General features: G+C 53.0%; 6 protein-coding genes across 6 annotated transcripts; 3 read left to right on the plus strand and 3 right to left on the minus strand.

The window, feature by feature from the left end:
• The first annotated feature begins 3,951 nt into the window (after positions 1–3,951).
• On the plus strand, positions 3,952–7,987 carry GLOTRDRAFT_70685 (MFS general substrate transporter). Its single transcript, XM_007864176.1, has 19 exons — positions 3,952–4,259; positions 4,311–4,323; positions 4,480–4,559; positions 4,624–4,672; positions 4,730–4,808; positions 4,872–4,899; positions 5,013–5,086; positions 5,139–5,207; positions 5,260–5,292; positions 5,346–5,387; positions 5,440–5,542; positions 5,600–5,719; positions 5,789–5,882; positions 5,935–6,114; positions 6,171–6,213; positions 6,274–6,308; positions 6,361–6,388; positions 6,475–7,362; positions 7,423–7,987. Exons 1-18 carry the CDS (start codon positions 4,140–4,142, stop codon positions 6,770–6,772), a joined length of 1,488 nt encoding a protein of 495 aa, XP_007862367.1. The 5' UTR covers positions 3,952–4,139; the 3' UTR covers positions 6,773–7,362; positions 7,423–7,987.
• On the minus strand, positions 7,345–9,000 carry GLOTRDRAFT_136235 (uncharacterized protein; the record flags this gene model as incomplete). The annotated part of the gene is made up of 4 exons (XM_007864177.1): positions 7,345–8,527; positions 8,580–8,789; positions 8,875–8,893; positions 8,946–9,000. 4 exons carry the CDS (start codon positions 8,998–9,000, stop codon positions 7,345–7,347), a joined length of 1,467 nt encoding a protein of 488 aa, XP_007862368.1.
• A 414-nt stretch (positions 9,001–9,414) lies between these two features.
• On the minus strand, positions 9,415–11,163 carry GLOTRDRAFT_98370 (protein kinase A regulatory subunit). The gene is made up of 2 exons (XM_007864178.1): positions 9,752–11,163; positions 9,415–9,701 (listed from the first exon to the last, which is right to left on the minus strand). Exons 1-2 carry the CDS (start codon positions 11,094–11,096, stop codon positions 9,499–9,501), a joined length of 1,548 nt encoding a protein of 515 aa, XP_007862369.1. The 5' UTR covers positions 11,097–11,163; the 3' UTR covers positions 9,415–9,498.
• A 1,404-nt stretch (positions 11,164–12,567) lies between these two features.
• GLOTRDRAFT_136236 (NAD P-binding protein) lies at positions 12,568–14,410 on the plus strand. The gene is made up of 6 exons (XM_007864179.1): positions 12,568–12,674; positions 12,926–13,306; positions 13,366–13,561; positions 13,624–13,810; positions 13,862–14,148; positions 14,213–14,410. The coding sequence occupies exons 2-6, from the start codon at positions 12,997–12,999 to the stop codon at positions 14,382–14,384; spliced, it is 1,152 nt and encodes a 383-aa protein (XP_007862370.1). The 5' UTR covers positions 12,568–12,674; positions 12,926–12,996; the 3' UTR covers positions 14,385–14,410.
• Positions 14,411–14,741: 331 nt separating this feature from the next.
• On the plus strand, positions 14,742–16,488 carry GLOTRDRAFT_103375 (uncharacterized protein; the record flags this gene model as incomplete). Its single annotated transcript, XM_007864180.1, has 3 exons — positions 14,742–14,942; positions 14,993–15,432; positions 15,492–16,488. The coding sequence occupies 3 exons, from the start codon at positions 14,742–14,744 to the stop codon at positions 16,486–16,488; spliced, it is 1,638 nt and encodes a 545-aa protein (XP_007862371.1).
• Positions 16,489–16,772: 284 nt separating this feature from the next.
• Positions 16,773–18,159, minus strand: GLOTRDRAFT_27456 (uncharacterized protein; the record flags this gene model as incomplete). Its single annotated transcript, XM_007863466.1, has 5 exons — positions 16,773–16,944; positions 17,010–17,290; positions 17,352–17,538; positions 17,596–17,791; positions 17,847–18,159. Coding segments are annotated over 5 exons (1,149 nt in total), but the record flags the coding sequence as incomplete, so codon positions are not given.
• Positions 18,160–18,292: the final 133 nt, after the last annotated feature.

The following is an 18,292-nucleotide window of genomic DNA, read 5'->3' on the forward strand; positions in this document are numbered from 1 at the left end:
AGTGATTAGAATCTCTTGTAGGATGATATAATGGGTCTTTGGGATACAGAGGATGTGTAATGGCATTTTTTCCCCTTATACGTAAGGATGTACATCATAGCTTTCCTATTCCCTCAATTCCCATGCTCAACCACCCATTGATTGTGCTTGCAATGCTCAACAGATTACCTTGTGAGATCCCATATACATCATGAAAGGTGTATAATTATTTTATTCAGCTGACTTGAGGCAGACTTAACCAATTAGCATGTATGACTCGGGATGGTACACTTCTTGTTATGGCTGTAGGCAGAGATATTATGCTTCAGTACACCCAAATATCTGCAAGGGAAGGGAACCATATCAAGAATGCTATATATGAAGTCTGAGAGAAGCTGTGCAGTCTTTAGTGCATTGGAGAGCGGAAAGGCGACCTCCAGTGTGACACCAGAACGCGGTTGTCACACACGTCACACAGCCAGACGCGCTGATTTCCAGAAAGTCGACCCCACTGGGAGGTCACACCGCCGAACGCGTTCGCGAACTGCAAATGCGAACGTGAGAACCACACCACGGTGCACGTGGGCGCGTGTCGATTCTGTGGCTCTGTCCACCGGCCACAGACGCGTACCCCTTCTGCTTATGATAAAATCTGCATAGCCTGATGGTTTTAACTTGTAAGTTTATTGTATCAGTCTGTGAGATTGAGATTGCTGGGTTATTTCAAAAAAAATGTGGTGAGTAATCGAAGCTGTCTGTCCAATTGGGGTCACACGAACCCATTGAAGCCCCTTCCGTGCCCTCCCCCTAACAGTTTCCATGGTCAATACTACTGGCATTGCATTGAAAATGTGATGGACAACTTGAAATTCATGGAAATTACTCTATTCACGTCATCAATATCCCTGGTATGGTACAATAATATGTGCATAACAAACTGTATTTTATGGATTGAAAGCATAGCCGCCATTGCCTTTCTCGCTCAATAACAGTTGCGGTGTGGCGATTCCCCAGGCTCAGGTGGCATGGCATCCCCTCACGTGCCCAGACATTCGCCGAACACGTTCGCGAACGCGTTCGGCGGGCGAACCTCCCAGTCGCCTGGACGTTCTCCTGATTTCAGGCGTGTTGTGACTCAAATGCGCCACGCGCATGCAGCTTCCTAGAGTCATTTTTGGCTCTTGCAACATTAGTACCAAATGTTCTGAAGACATATCTGGATGTATCGGAAAACTCGGATTCTTCGAAAATGCATCGTATCTTCAAACACTAGTCAAACAGATCTCTTTTTCACCCTATATGGAGGGAAAGAGGCAAAGTACCGGAAATCCAACATTTCCGATACATTTGGATCATCCTTCTGAGCATTTCTCTCAGCTATATCTTAGCCTGATTCTCGCAGTGTGAAGTGATCTACGTGTTCTCATTTTCGTGACACTCGCTATTAGGGAACAAACAAAGCCAAATAACTCGCCGCGCGACCCAGGATTGCGTCTCCCCAGTAAAATGTGAGCCCATCCCAGCGTCCTGGGTAACAGTGGATCGTGGGGCTTCGAAGGCCGGGATTCCGGGTCTTATAGACGATTCCTTGCAGGACAGCGGTAACTTCTATTTCCATGTACGAAATATGAAATTAAGCTGTTGGCTCCCAAGACTCTGGTCTCCCCAGGACAACCTGCTTGTTTCAGGATCAGATCGGACTTCCTAGTAGTATAAAATATGGATCTCCAGCGCAGACCCACTTGTCATGGGATATATGCAGTCGGGCAACAGACGGTAGCTGGGACGTGATACTAGGTCCGCAGCTGCAGGCTCGTCGACTGCGCGCACTTACTGACCAGTATGTGCATACCACGAAGACAACACGAAGATATCGGACATTTATCAGGTGCGTCCGCTGCGGAGTGGGCTACATATAGCGTAGTCCCGCGACGTATACACTGTATCTCTTCTTGATGTCCTTAGCTATAACTGCCTGCTTGAGTTTCTCCGTATCCGTTCTCGATGGAATTGCCAGTCGCAGCTTCACACTGTCCGAAGTGTCTCATTCTGCCACCGCCACCGATGAGTACCATAAATAGCTGCAACCTTTCCCAATACGGTAGAAGCATTCACGTGCATGCCGATCGGACATAGTCTCCCAAAGGCGACCGATTAAATGCCTCCCTTATAAGGCAGGTGGAGGGCAGTCGGCATATAACGGTCTGCCGCGGATCGCGCCCCCTTAGTAGGGGTACGCATATTCAATATCACGTGACTATTTCCACGGCCACCTCGACAGACTCACCGTTTCGTACCCATGCCATCTCCATGTAGCGAGGGAAAAATATATGATATGGCAGGAGTACCTGCTGGTCCTGATGCAACCTGAGTAGTCTCAGATTTTTTGGCGCTCTCTTTCCGCTGTAGGAGCATTAACTTCGTTCGGTGCATGCTGCTGACATCAGCAGCTCCGGCCGTCCCAAAAGGGGAACATGTTGAAGCTCTACTCTTCAGAGCTCATTTTAAAGACACCACGCTCGGCAGCATACCTCAATATGGCTTAAAACATATATGTATTGCTACTCATTACTTCTACCAGCCCAATATGCGCTGGGGCCTATCATGGTACAGAATAGGCTTTATCGGTCGATACGGCACCCAAAACAGACATTAATTGAGCACAACTTTGGTGTCACTTCAAACTATGTACCTGAAGCTCATTAATTCTTCTAGAGGGTCGCGACGCTACGGTTGACCAGGAGTGTCAGGTCTATTTTGCATTTGCACTTCGCACTTGCGTTTGGCTGAGGGCACGCCGTGAGTTCGAATCCCGCTGAGAGCAACGGGCAACGGGCCGTGGGAACGTCCCGGATACTGCCGTACCCCTGTTGTCGCTGTGCTCGACGTTGCCCGACGCGTTGTCGACGCTGTTGTCGGCGACGTCGACGAAGGTTGCGCTGAAACTCCCAAACAAATACTGAAGAAATTGCAATCCTTCTGAACAGGCATAAATTTGCAACTATTAGGGTGTAAATCAAGTGTAAATGTCTAGACATGTTTAGGTGTTGTGTGAAAGTTTGCCCTCGAAGAGTGTGCTGGATAGTGTGGCCATATTAGATTTGTCTTGTTGAAGTTCATTGTGGGTTGCGTCACAGATACCACACCACCGCATTTATTCTGCCGCTATTTGTACTCATCTACTGCCCATGCAGCATTTGCAGCTAACAGAGCACACATGTTGCTGAAGCCCGCAAGGCTGGCCAAGGGTGTGTGGCAGACGCCACAATTTCCTTCCCACACTTGCCGACTACCTAATGCGGTAGCAGGTCGGGACCGTCAAACATGCGTGTGTTTGCTCCCTTGCAATTCGCCACGACGCGTTACTAGCAGTATAGGGGGAATGCGCAACGGCGTCGGATGTGGATTAGTTTCATTGACATTGGCGCGCACGTCAATGCTCCCTATCTCAATTGTAGAGTTTGTCTTAATATTGAATGCACCTCTTGACTCGCAATGTTGATTGTGCAACGACTTCTCGCATAGCTCCTCAAATGAACAGAATAATTGATGTTAAATGGGTTGGTACAATAAGCTCAGAAGGAACCGATTTTTTCCGTGTATTTTTAGGAATATTCATCGCTTAACATTCGTCGATATCGCCGACAACAGCGTCGACAACGCGTCGGGCAACGTCGAGCACAGCGACAACAGGGGTACGGCAGTATCCGGGACGTTCCACGGCCCGTTGCCCGTTGCTCTCAGGGGGATTCGAACTCACGGCGTGCCCTCAGCCAAACGCAAGTGCGAAGTGCAAATGCAAAATAGACCTGACACTCCTGGTCAACCGTAGACGCGCTGGGGAACGCGGTTAATCTGACGATTCCATAACACTAATGAGGTCACGTGATCGGAATATGCGCACCACGCCAAATGCCGCGCGACTAGATGCAGCCTAGATCGGACAGCTTCCAATCATGGAATCTGCCCATGACTCCCTCACCGCTCCAAGCGCGGGCTCAAAACCGTATGTTATCGCTGGTCGGGCGCTGACAATCCTTTGTTTCTTCCTCCTGCCATCCTGGCTTTAACAGGCGCTTCGTGCTCCAAACCGACCGACGGACTTCATTACTGAGAGGCTCTGAGGCTTATCACTTGCTTCTCCATCCTGCCGGAACGCGATGAGCAGCACCTGGAATAGAGCGAGACGGTTCATATGGGGGGAGATCCCCGCTTCGAAGGAAGAGAGGAAGTTGTTGTTGAAAATAGACTGGTTCATATTGTCTTATTGCTGCCTTATGGTGCGTGGTGTCCGTATCAGGTCAGAGAACAAGGCTGATGAATTAGCACAGTACTTTACGAACTGTGAGTATCAGGAGGATTTCGTGGAGTCCCTGTATGTGCAAATTCTAGGGTCAGCCTCTTGTTGGACCGTCTTATGTGGTTCAGAGCTGGTTGCCATCTCCACCTCTCTTCTTAATTCTACCCCCAGTATCGCGAGTGACTCATGCGTCTGTGTAGACCTAGATAGATCGAATGTGTCAAATGCTTATGTTTCTGGTATGAAAGAGGAGTTGAATATGCAGGGAACTGACTATAACGTACGTATTTGGAACCTTCTGTGCGACCGAGCAGAATTGAACGGGAGTCACGTATCATGCCCAGAAAATCAACACTATCTTCACTTGTGGTTACATTGTTGGGATGATACCAAGTTCGTGAACTGTATCGTCATATTATCGAAATCGTCTCAATGATATACGTGGTCCAGATAATCTGATGCTTCAAGTGGTACCGCCGAGGATATGGTTCCCCTTGATGCAGATCGTATGGGGCGTTCTGACATTCTGGTGAGTGCGGTCTCTTTCTTATAGTATTCTGCCCGTCCGACTCGAATACCTATTCCTTGCCAGTACAAGTGCTGTACATAATGTGCAACAAGTAAGTATCAGGTTGCCTTAGTCTCGGAGAAACTCTCTAGCGAATGAGAGGGTCTCGTCGAGACTAACGTGTCCCCTGCGTCTTGGATGTCTCGTTAATCCGAGCCGTGCTAGATTTATGCTATTCGATTTTTCCAAGGCGTGTCTGAGGCGTCCACATTCGTCGGCACACATTATATTCTTGGATCGTGAGTAACTTACCTAGGCTTACCTGTGATGCGATTTTGACGCAAGGTCTAGTTGGTATAAACCAAGCGAGCTTGGGAAGCGCTCGGGAATATTTACGAGCTCTGGATTGGCTGGGACTCTGTGAGGTACCTGGCCATTGCATTGTACAATTTCCCGCTGACTCAACGCACAGATTTTCCGGCATCCTGCAAGGTGCAGTCTACCAGTAAGTTTAATGAAGGACAGATTATCTCTGGTTGTTGACAATTATCGCGTCAGGAATCTGAACGGTGCTCAGGGTCGAAGTGGCTGGCGATGGCTGTATGTCATTTTACCTTACTGTCGTCCGCTTATATTTACTACCTCACTGCAGTTTCATCATTGACGGTATCATTACCTTACCTATCGCTCTGTACGGATTCCTAGTCTTTCCCGATGTGCCTGCCACTACAAGGGCGTTCTACCTCTCGGAAGAGGTGCGTGTGGCTTCCCGTGCATACCTCGCAAGCACTGATCGTGTTACTGGAGAATAGGAACGTCTATTGTCGCATGATCGCCTCGAGCCAGCGCAGGATGTTGACCGCCATGGCCTATCATGGAATTTGATGCGGAGAGTGCTAGGCCGATGGAGGTGGTATGCATGCAGCCTACTCGTAAGTAATATTCAGCTATATGCAGTGCCGACTCTCGGACGATAGTCCCTGAAATACTGGCTTCGTCAGTTCGCGATATCCGGAGAAACTGAGAGTTTGGGTTCCAATAACCTGATGGGTCAATGGCTGAAGGCCATCGGCGGTTATACCGTGGAGCAGACCGGTAGGCAATTTTGACTGGTCTCGTGGACCTTGCTCACAGGCAACGACTCCAGATTATTACCCATCGGGTATGACAGCGTTTGCCATAGTCTCGACGCTGGTCTGTGCGACCTGGACGGACTACACGCGCGCTAGATGGCCAGTACTGGTGTACATGTCTGTAGCAGTCATTTTCTCTGCTATCTGTATATTGGTGTGGTCCAGCCCGACTTGGCTCAAATTCCTCGCGTATTGTGCGTATCTAAGGCCCGCGACGTTGATCATCTTCTGACCTGTCTCTTGTGGACAGATGTCGCTGGCGCGTCCTATGCGGGCCAGGCTACAACATTTGCGTAAGATGGGTTGTCCTTACCCGGTAGACAAATGCGACTGACTACCTTCTATCTGTTCAGCTGGGCTAACCAAATATGTGCGGACGATGATCAAGGTAGCGCCCGTTGATTATATTACTATGTATGAGATCTGACCATTGTCTCTAGAGCGAGCTGTTGTCCTAGCTTCCATGAAGTACGTTTCCGTCGCGTAGTTATGGCATCCCGCTGACATGCCTTGTTCCCCTCTTACCCCGTCTGGACCTTATCCGGTTCACACAGTATGTGGAACAACGTGATTAACGCCTGGTGGCCTCTGCTCTTCTACCCTGCCACGGACGCACCGAGATTCCGCAAGGGAATGATTGCAATGATTTGCACGGGCGTGGCTACGCTCGCCGTCACCTGGTTGGTGTGGTATCTCGAGCGACGGGAGCACCGTATTAAACGCACGTGTGAGATCAAGAACGATGCGGCCTCCCTCGATATCAAGGAAGCGGAGGATGAGAATGAGAAGCCCCGGAGTGCTAGCGTGGAAGTACACCCAACTTCAGTGGGGCAGAGGGCGGTTGCAGTATAACGAAGGAGGCAAGGATAGAATTGATCATTGAATCTATCACAATGTACGATGTACACGGTGTATAGTCTTGGTGGATAAAATATCTGCATTGTCCTTGATCATCACTCACTCCCGATGTCATCCCCATCGATACGAGCATCAGATGTATATTAGAGAGCGCGGTAGGTACTGAAAAGGCGGAAAATAAAAAAGCAAAGCAATCCATCCAGAACAACTATTGATACATTTATTTGACTTTGAGAAACGGTCACTATACTTACTTCTGATTGCACAGCAGTTCAGGCGAAAGCAACGGACTGCGACATCTTACACAACGGTGAATCATAACGTAAGTGAGCAATGGTACGGAATTAAGGGAAGTGGGGGTACGGATAGGAGGGAAGGTGGTGAAGGTAAAGCAAGTGCAACAGTCTGTGGGGTGAACTATAGAAACATTGAATGTATAGCGTTGCAATAGATTGATTGACATTGAGTTGAAGGGCTCCAGGCTCCGGGGGTGCGGCAGGGTATCATTGATACATGGGTAATGTGCGCGCGGTCAGTCGAATATCAGTGGTGATGAGCGGCAGCGGTTAGTACTGGTTTGCGACCTGAAACGAAGGTATTAGATCAGACGACACGTTGATGTTTAATAGGACGATGAAACCGACCTTCAGTACCCGCTTGTCGTCGTACTCCTGGACACTGCCTACTGCACCAAGGTTGTCGTCGCCGAAACTGTCAGGCAACGCCGGTGTAGCCGGCATGGCAGGCATAGCGGGATCCAACTCCCTCGAATGCGAGCTAGCGCGCTTCCTGACCTTGGCAGATCCGTCGCTCGCAACTCCGTCATACGGGTCATGCTCGCTGGCAGAGACCGGGCTTAACAAGCTCGCGCTCCTCCGGTTGGCAGCAGTGGGACTAGAGCGGTCTGCGTACGGCAAGTTCGCTCGCTCAGTCTCGAGAGGAGGCAGAGCCTTCGGGACTGCCGTAGCGCCCATAGGAGGAGGCGACGTCACGTTAAACTGGGGCATAGTCGGATTGGCCGGGTACACAGGCGAGCGCACAGGGTCGTAGATCGGATTCGGGAGTACAGGAGCACCATAGGCGTTCTGGTATTGGGGGTTGACAGTGGGCGGGCTGACCAAGTTACGTCCGTACCCTTGACCAGCGTTGTAGTCGTACCCCATCTGCTGCTGCGGGTAGCCGGCAGGGGGCAGCACAGGTGCTGCGCCGTAGCCGCCAGGCATGTACCCGCCGATGCCGGGTGGCATAGGGACGGTGCCGTGGCCGCTGCTCGAGCCGTCGTTACCGACGCCGTGTGCAGTACTGGAATCGCTCATCCTACGCCCCTTCAAGGAACCCGCGTAGCCAAGGCCACCGCCTCCCTTCTCCACATCTCTGGAGGCAGCACCGGTACCTTCGTCCGGCCAAGTCAGCGCTTCCTCGTGCAACCGGTCCTTCGCCTTCCTACGGATGGCGAAGGTTGCGATGGCCACGACGATAACCAAGCCGATAACGCCAACGATGGCGAAGACACCACCCTCAAGCGGCTTGTTCTGGAAGAACGACTTGGGAGCGACTGCTGCACCAGTCGAGCTCTCGCTCGTGGTGGCAGACGCCGGGACGGCGATTATCGTAGTATATACGACGGGGTTGCCATCGGAAGTACTCGTGACGACGGAAGTAGACGACTCAGATGCAGAGGTGCTGGAGGTAGGGGGAGGCGTAGTGGACGGGGATGAAGAACTCGTCGTGGAACTGGACGAAGAAGTACTAGATCCGATCAGCTCACCGGGCGTGCGACTACCCTAACGACGGTACTCACGAGGAGGAAGTTGTGCTGGACGAGGTCAGGGAGATGGCGGATCTTGACGTGGCAGACGTCGACGTAGTACTCGTCGAGCTGTGCGTCAAACCGGGTAAGGACAGAGACAAGGGTGAAGATTGGGTAGGTAGTAAGCCGCTGGTAAGACCACCCAAGCCGAGCGGGTCTGTATTGGAGCTCGTGCTCGCACTTTGCCCATTGCCGCCACCACTACGTCGAAACAGAAATATATACAGAAGAAGAAGAAAGGGCAAATGAGACGCGAAAGAAATGGAAGGCCGGTATGTCCACTCACCCAAAGATGCCAGACAAGACTGGATGCAGATATGAGCCCTGGCAAGTTGGGTAGATGGTAGAAAGACTCACATCCGCCGAGGCCCTGCCTCTTGGCGAAGTTCTCTTCGTGAACGACACCGTCCATGTTGAGAACAGAGAAAGCAAGAAAATTAAGGAGCGTAAGGGTTGGTGGTGATTTCGTGGACTCTATCGGGTGGATAAAGCGGTCGTGCTTGGTAGCGGCGGGGGATTTGAGGCCGCCTCAAGACAGGATAGCCGGGTGGTTGGAGGCGGATGAATGGGGAACGAGGACAAAAGGATAGTGCGGGATGCCACCTCCGAGCCGACAGAAGAGCATGCAAAAAGAGAGATTTACGTTAGACACAAATAGGGCGGAAATATAAAGCAATGCCTGTCCGCATCATCGTCCACTCCACGTTGAGCTGCCTGTCGCGATGCTTCTCTGTGGCTGTTGGCATCGCGACATCACCAAACGCGGACAGCCGCCCTCTGCGCTTGGAGCCCGGTGGAGAGCCCGCGTTCACGTGCAATATAACATACGCGATAATATTGTAAAGTACTTTGCAGACGACAAGCAGAAAACAGGAGAGCTACACAATACAGCACTGGCAGTAATACAAACTCAGGGACTCGACGGGAATCTGTATGGGGGGAGTCCGTACGCCTCCCCGGCGTTGCGTTCCATGATCTCGCGCAGCGGCCCGAGCAAGCGAGTAAACGCATTGGCGTCCAAGGCCGCCACCTTCAACTTCGGCATCGTCGGGTTCGCGCGGAAGATCGCGCTAACCGTCGCTGCACGCGGTGCCATGCGCAACAGCGACAACTCTGAAAACTCAATCAGCACGATACCCGACAGAGCACGACCGGCAGCCCACCTCCAAAGTAGTCGCCCTTCGTCAGGCGGCCCACCGTGATTTCGTTCATTTGTCCGTCCTCGCCCTGCTGTGTCTTTGTCACGGTTGCCTCACCGTCCTCGATGAAGAAGAACGTGTCGCCCATCTCTCCCTGCCTGACCACTGCTTCGCCGTCCTGATATACGCGGCTAACGAGCGCGTCCGCGATTTTGCTGCGCTCCTCTGCCGAAAGCGACGAGAGGAGTGGCACGGTGGACAGGAATTGCTCGTACATTGTCCGCCTCCTGTGCGCCGCCTTGAGAATAATAGTGCGGAAGGTGATTCGGTCCAGGGACCACAGCACGGACGGCTCGATGGCTTGCACCGTCGCAGCGCGCGGATGCCCATACATAAGCGCTAGTTCACCAAACGAACTTCCAGGCTTGCATTCCGACACCTTCTTCCCGAACTCGGGGTGGTAGCCGGGCTTGTTGGGAATAGGCGCCTGCCTGGACCCTTGGGGCGCCGTGTACCAGGACGGCTTGTTCTCATCCTCGCGGATGTAACAATAGAACAAACCCGACTCCACGACGTAGAAGTACTCCCCCACATCCCCTTGCCGTATGACCACCTCGTCCTTCGGCACTTGCATCTCCTGCATAGCGTTCAAGACGCCGGTCTCCTGCTCTTCGTCCAGGTCTCGGAAAATGAAGTTGTTTGCGATAGACGCTTTTATGCGTCGCAGTTGCTCCGGCGTCTTGGGGAACACGGGGAGAGGCTCGTTGGAGTCGCTATCTACCGGGATAGACTCGGCACTGACGGACGTCCTGCGGGCCAAGATCGTGGAACTGAATGGTTGGAGGTAATCTTCTGCGTTTGCGTTCGTCTCGGCGGGCGGGGGTGTGAACATGCTCTCATGAATGCTGTAGCGCCCAGTAACAGTGAGGGGAGACACGGGTGACAGGTCTTGTCCATTCACTCTGAAGACGGGAGGGACGGGTGGCAGCATGCCACCGGCATTGTTTCGAGGCGTAGTATCAGGCAGTAGCGCGTTTCCCGGCACATCTAGAGTACCAAATGGACCGGGCGCTATGCTCTGGCGTACGGGGGCACGGGGCGGTATGGAGGATTCGTAAGGAGGGGTGGTGGCGGACGCGAAAGCGCTGCCGCTTCCGCTGGACGATATGGGGATGTCTTGGTAGTGTTCCTGCGGCAAATCATAGGAAAAGGAGCGTCGTTGCGCGAGGATATCGCGAGAGAGGGCGCGTTGTTCTTCTAGACGAGACTGAAACCAATTAGCGCAGAACTGCAGGGCGTCCCTGGGCTGGGCGCGGTGCGCGTCGCGCGTGAGGTCGGCGATGAGTGCGTCAAACGTGGATGTCGACATGGAAGACGCGTATGGTGGGGAAGAGGGAGAAGGAGAGAGGGAAGAGTTGAAGTAGAGCGGAGGACATGCGAATGGCACGGAAGTCACTTCGGGAACAAAGTGGGGAGACGCAATCCTGGGTCGCGCGGCGAGTTATTTGGCTTTGTTTGTTCCCTAATAGCGAGTGTCACGAAAATGAGAACACGTAGATCACTTCACACTGCGAGAATCAGGCTAAGATATAGCTGAGAGAAATGCTCAGAAGGATGATTAAAATGTATCGGAAATGTTGGATTTCCGGTACTTTGCCTCTTTCCCTCCATATAGGGTGAAAAAGAGATCTGTTTGACTAGTGTTTGAAGATACGATGCATTTTCGAAGAATCCGGGTTTTCCGATACATCCAGATATGTCTTCAGAACATTTGGTACTAATGTCGCAAGAGCCAAAAATGACTCTAGGAAGCTGCATGCGCGTGGCGCATTTGAGTCACAACGCGCCTGAAATCAGCGCGTCTGGCTGTGTGACGTGTGTGACAACCGCGTTCTGGTGTCACACTGGAGGTCGCCTTTCCGCTCTCCAATGCACTAAAGACTGCACAGCTTCTCTCAGACTTCGGATATAGCATTATTGATATGGTTCCCTTCCCTTGCAGATATTTGGGTGTACTGAAGCATAATATCTCTGCCTACAGCCATATCAAGAAGTGTACCATCCCGAGTCATACATGCTAATTGGTTAAGTCTGCCTCAAGTCAGCTGAATAAAATAATTATACACCTTTCATGATGTATATGGGATCTCACAAGGTAATCTGTTGAGCATTGCAAGCACAATCAATGGGTGGTTGAGCATGGGAATTGAGGGAATAGGAAAGCTATGATGTACATCCTTATGTATAAGGGAAAAGATGCCATTACACATCCTCTGTATCCCAAAAAACCATTATATCATCCTACAAGAAATTCTAATCACTCTCCGATGTCATTACACGGCGAGTTGGGTCAAGGCGCACTTGTGCCAGTCTTCAGCCACAATCTGCTTACTAAGCGACTCGCGCCGTTGGCAGGCGTTGCGTCTCCCCACTGCGTTGCTCCTCCGGTGCTCGAGCTCCTGTGCAGGCGCTCTCGCAAGACCTATGCTGACACTTGCAGTTCGTCACGGTATCATATAAAACACAGCGTCTATGTTGTCAAACACAGCCCATCCGTCTGTCTGGCTATTGTCCGCTGGCTCACAGAGGCGATCAGCGCTGCGAATGATCATCTCCGTGCTCTCCTTGCTGTACGCCTTCGCGAATACAACGCAACTCGTGGCTCCGACTTCTGGCCGTCTTTGTTTGGCTGCTGTGCTTGACTCGTGCAGGCTCATTGTGTAAAGGGGGAGTCTGGACTGCCAGATACCTCATTGTGCTCTGTCCCATCTTTGGAACCTCGGACAATAGAGTCCTAAGAGGACCTAACTATTGCTGATACTTTATGTGCCACTGTCGTACCTGCCGAAGTTAGGATACTTCATCGCCATATTGAAAGAACAAACTGTCGGCGCCTTCTGTCCTTCATGCCTAAAGTTCCATCCACGCGTCGCAACTGAGTTTCAAGGTCTGTCACCAAAGAATGCTTGTAGAACATAGCCGGGTGCTACGCAGCAGGACTTGTCAGAGTTCTGAGTGACTCTGTGCCTCTGCAGCCCTGTATGCCTTCCGTGAGCGCCAGTGGACCCTGTGGTCCAAGTCAGATTATCTGAAGTGCATGACTCCTGCTGCCCGCAGCCTTCCACTTAATATCGAGGTGTCTATTCTTATGATATTCTAACAAGAGCGGGCTCTCACAGTCCAAGTTGGAACGGTTAGAATAGCAGGGAGCATCCCACAGAGACGTGACACTCTGGGATCATTGCCTACGTTCCTCCATAGCATTCATCATGTCGGACAACGACATATCCGCACCGAACCCGATCAGAACCTGCGTCTTGGGCGTCGGCCTCGGTGGACTAGTCTTCCACATCCCCTTCATCCTCGCGCAGCCTCACCTCTTCTCCTTGCACGCAGTGCTTGAGCGCTCCGGCGAGGGCAAGGCCCACGCGCGCTACGGCGCACACATGAGTGGGGCGAAGATCTACACGAGCATGGAACAGGTCGTCGCCGATCCGGAGATCGAGCTGGTTGTGGTGACCACTCCCAACGGGACGCATTATGCGTTAGCGCGGAGTGCATTAGAGGCAGGAAAGCATGGTTTGTCCTCTGATCGACGGTCGGGTTGTACCGATCGCCTCTGATTATTATTTCGTCAGTGCTGGTAGATAAACCAGTAACGGCGACGGCGCAGGAGGCGCGCGAGCTGGGAGAGCTTGCGAAGTCGAGAAATCTCGTGCTCGCGGCCTACCAGAACAAGCGGTATGAAGCCGACTGGCTCGCTTTGAAGAAGCTGCTAGCGCTTCCTCGGAGCTCACCTCACTCGCTCGGAGACATCTACGAGTTTGAATCCCGGTACGAGCATCTTGGTGACGTCGACTAAAATCACTGAGTACCTATAATCCCCGGCGAGGTAGAGCCGATCGATATCGGGCGGTCCTCAAGGGCACTTGGAAGGATCACGCCGCCGCAGGCACCGGTCTCACGTACGACCTTGGGTCGCACCTAATCGACCAGGCTCTACAGCTTTTTGGGAGACCAGACAAGATCACAGCTTTCATCCAGAATATCCGCGGCATAGGAGACCCTGAGGTGGATGACTGTGTACGTCCATAACTCCGATGGGAAGGTGGTTGGCTTAATGAATGCCGCTAGTTCACCATTTATTTCCACTACTCACCTCTTACACCTGACCGGCCTTGCCCCATAACTGTCATTCTACGCTCACATATCCTTTCTGTCGGTTCGCCTCAACTGCGATACGTGGTGCGCGGGACGAAGGGCACCTACACCAAATATGGTGCGGACGGCCAAGAAGAATATCTAAGGTCCATGTCAGATACGGGGCAGATTGTTCGGGACGAGGCGTATGGCATGGAGAAATCGGAATTGGCAGGCACGTTACAGAACCTTGATAGCAATGGCAGCATTGTGACCTCAAGGCAAGTGGATGATACTAGCTCGGCGTAATACATGCTCGCCCTGACGCGATATCCTATCACACAGATGGCAGGCAGATCAGAAGGGAACCTATGCCGATCTCTACTCAAACGTCTGGGACGCAATCAGGAATGGGAAAGAACTCGTCGTGAAATGGACCGAGGCCACAGCTGTCGTCGAAATGATCGAGCTGGCTTACCTTAGCCAAAGGGAAGGGAGGACCGTCGATGTACCCTGATAGATAACCTTCATGGTCAAATAAAGCCTATGCTAGAGAAGGTTGTTTCGCTGGCAAAGTCGACCTGACCTTGCGGCATGTTGTGCTATGATCCGTTCTAAGAACTACATACGGTATGCTTGAGTCGTAGATGCTGGTCTGCCCGAGTTGTAAGTCGGACTTGATTTATGGCGGGACGCGACTGCTGCCGTAATTTCGGTGTATTCCGGTGGCAGTGGAAGCCATAGATCGGCTGCGGGGCATTACCAGATACGGGCAAAAGGTCCCACGTGATCGTTGAGCCACGTAGTGACGGAGTTACAAAGGGATCCTAGACTGCCTCCTTACCAGCGTACACCTCGCTTACCATCGTCTGCCATGTCTTGGGTCTCGCTCAAGGTCGAGCTGCCATCACACTCCTTATCGTTTCATATTCAAGTCCCCACTCAATCAACGGTGCTCGATATCAAGCGTGAAATCAACAGGACTTGCACCGGTGCTCCACGGGTCGAAGGTCAGAAGATCATATGGAGAGGCCGGGTCTTGCGCGACGAAGAGCGGGTAGAGAACATCTGGAAGGTCGGTGGATTCCGTATAACCGCGCTTGCTGGGTACTGACCGCCATCTAGACACCCGATGAATCCAGAGTCATTCACCTCGCAGTCCATTATTCGGCATGGTCCTCTCCTCCTCCCGAGAACCCCGCCCGCTCCCCGAGCTCGAGCCAGCAGTCGACGTCTGGCACGACCCCGAACATTACAAGCTACCCCATCCCCCCTTTCATACCGCACTTGCAGTCTCCCCCTCCAGTAAACAATGCGCAGCCAGTTGTCGGCATGCCCCATCAGAGCGCCTTACTTTACGTTTGGCACAAGCATGCCGCCGCGCTAGGCTTCCTTATGAGGCGCCCGTACCCGCTCCCGACGGTGCCGAATATGGCTGCCGCACGACGGAGCTCCATGTCACTTGTCGAGAGTTTCGGATGGGCCTGGCCTTCAATCCTGGATGAAGAGTTCCCCCCGCCGGGAGATGAGGAATCTGGACTGCATTACGAGTTTATCAATAATAAGTGCGTTTCGTTACGTCTGAACATAGCGACGGCTCCTGACGTCTGTTCCTGTATCGAAGCGGCCAACGATTCCTCTCCCTAACCAACCCCAATGCCACTCCTACCCCTCTTCAGATCCATTGCCTTAAAGTGCTCTCCTATACCTTTACGATTATCCTCACACCGCCCGCATATCCCTCGGCTTTGGGACCGTACACCAGTGTGCAAGCTTACGCGCTCCGGGGCGCTCCAGCAGACATCAATCAGCATCTCCAACGACTCGGTTTACCTCAGATCGCGGGGAACAACGCCGGGGGTCCCGCCTTCATGGCGGAGATGCGAGACATCCCCCTCCGTGCTCTCCTCGCACCGCTGATGATGCTCGCGATCCGCACATTGTTGCTTCTTTACTTCATCTCTCCAGCGCGCAAGCCCTTCATCGGGTTTATCATCGCTGCCTGGGTAGTCTACGAGCTTTGGGGCGCCGTGCGGATTGCCATGGGGTATGATGGCAATAGGGCTGGGAACGCCGATGGAGCCAACGGGCAAGCTCAGGCAGCGCCCGCCCCGGGAGCAGGAGCAGACGGCAACGCACCTCTCGGCCCTGCACCCAATCCAATGCACGCGATGCCCGCTCAGATGGGCGGTCGCCCGCGGACGCAGGGAAATGCGAGGTCCAGGAGCCACACTGACATTATTATGGACATGGCGGCGCGGATGAACCTGGACGACGAGGAGCGCGCTCTCACCGCTGCGCCGGGCACGCAGGTCCGCCCGCCGAGCTTGGGCCACAAGCTGACCACTTTTATGGGGCTGCTGGTCATGACGCTGCATCCCGAGCTGTGGAACCGGCGCAGGGCGCGGCTGCGGCAGCGGGAAGGGCGAGTCAGGACGGAGGCCAACGCGCGGGAGGATAACCCTGCGTCTGCGGAGGGCGAGGAGGACGATACGCAGCGGGAGGAGAGGCAGAGACGGCAGCGGGCGAGGGAGGATCTTATCGCGCAGCATCGCCGGAGGCCGCTCTGGGTGCGGGAGTATATTGAGCGGGTGAGGAGGAACGAGTGGGTGGATGAGTGATTGCATGATTATTGGATGGACGGTTGGCGATACTGTATTATCTTGTCAATGTTGTATTGGAACGATCATATGTCGCGTTCGTAGAGGCCAGTTCCGTTGTATGATATTACCTCACAGCGCTTTTTCAGCATGAATGGCAGGCTGGTATCTGAGCTCCCGAGGAATCCTGAGATGGGATCTCCACGCGTTATGTGCAAGATGGATCTGAGTATTCAACGTCAGCTGCATACAAGTACATTCTTATCCAAGCTATGTTGACTTCTCGTAGTTCCAGCTTCTCATGCTTTCGGGACAACAATTGTCTTACCCTCCTTCGAGCTCAGGTAGGCAAGCTCAATGATTTCAATCACAGCCGCGGACTCTTCCCATTTGACCGCTTGCTCCTTCCCATTCCTGATCACTTCCGCGAGATTCTTCCAGAGCTCAACATAGCACCCTGCCTCTTCCGTGGGCCATCTTCATTGGTGATTAATCCCAATCAGCATCTCCCTTCGGATTTCCCGACATGAATGTGCACTCACGTAGATGTGACGACCTGCTCGCCCTTCAGGTTCTGCACAGTGCCCCAGATGTCCTTGGGTTCCTTGCCATACCCAGCATCTGTGAGGATCCCTTCGGGGTTGGCCATCTCCTTGATCTGGTCCTCCTGCACGTCCAAGCCGTACTTGACGAAGGTGCCCTTGGTGCCGCGGACGACGAAGCGCAGCTGTGGCGAGCGGGCGGAGAGGATGGATGCGCGCAGGATGACGGTGAGAGGGTGCTGAGAGCCGGAAGGAGGAGGATAGTGGAAGATGATAGTAAACTGTATGCGGGCAGCAGGTGAGTGGGAGGTAGAATGCTGACCTTAGTGATATTGCGCGTACGTTGTCATCGACGTCGGGATGCCCGATGCCTCTCATGTTCGAGATGAACGCGGTGACCTTCTCGGGCCGCCCGAAGAGGACGAGGGCCTGGTCGATGAGGTGTGCACCGAGGTCGTACGTCTGACCGTTTGCCGGCTTCGGCTCGTCTTTCCAAGTGCCCTTCAGAGTGTCACGATAGCGGTCATAGCTTGCAAGGTTGGCAATAAATGACGGATCCATGCTCTGGCGTGGACAGCTGACTTACTGAGACTCGAAATCGTGGATGTTTCCGAGGGACTGAGGAGAAGAGCTAGGTAACGCGAGCAGGCGGCGCAAGGCGAGGAAATCGGAGTCCCATCTTCTGTTCTGGAAGGGATACAGGACGACACCCTTGGATTTGGCCAAGGCCCCCAATTCCTTCGCCTGCGCGGCGGTGGCCGTGACAGGCTTGTCAACGAGCACTGCACGTCTCCGTTGGAATATATTACAAAAAACGGTTGAAAATTAGAAGCTCACCATGTTTCCCGGCCTCCAACGCTGCTTTAGCCAGACTGTAGTGCGTCTCACTGGGCGTGGTGACCACTACCAATTCCACCTCGGGATCTCCGAGCACAGCGTCGAGCGACCTGTGGATTTTGACGTTGCTCATATTGATACTCCCCTTCCCATCGAATCGTTCATGGGCCTTCCCGCGATTGGGAGCAGCAGGGTTCCGTTCCATGACTGCATGGAGAGTGAAATACTGAGGGAGGATAAGGACGAAAGGGACGTGGAAGACGAGGCCGCCGAGGCCGACGCCGATCACGCAGGTTTTAATGGGCTTTGACATCGTGCAAGACAGCGACGGTGAAGAATGGAATGAGAGGGGCAGCTCGACGCAGCGTCCATGACGACTTGGCGAAAATTATAGGTCTGGCGGGTCTGAGTCAGTGCAAACTTAGAACGATGGGCAGCAGATCGGA

This window comes from Gloeophyllum trabeum, assembly GCF_000344685.1.
Source record: "Gloeophyllum trabeum ATCC 11539 unplaced genomic scaffold GLOTRscaffold_00002, whole genome shotgun sequence".
Taxonomy (NCBI): domain Eukaryota; kingdom Fungi; phylum Basidiomycota; class Agaricomycetes; order Gloeophyllales; family Gloeophyllaceae; genus Gloeophyllum; species Gloeophyllum trabeum.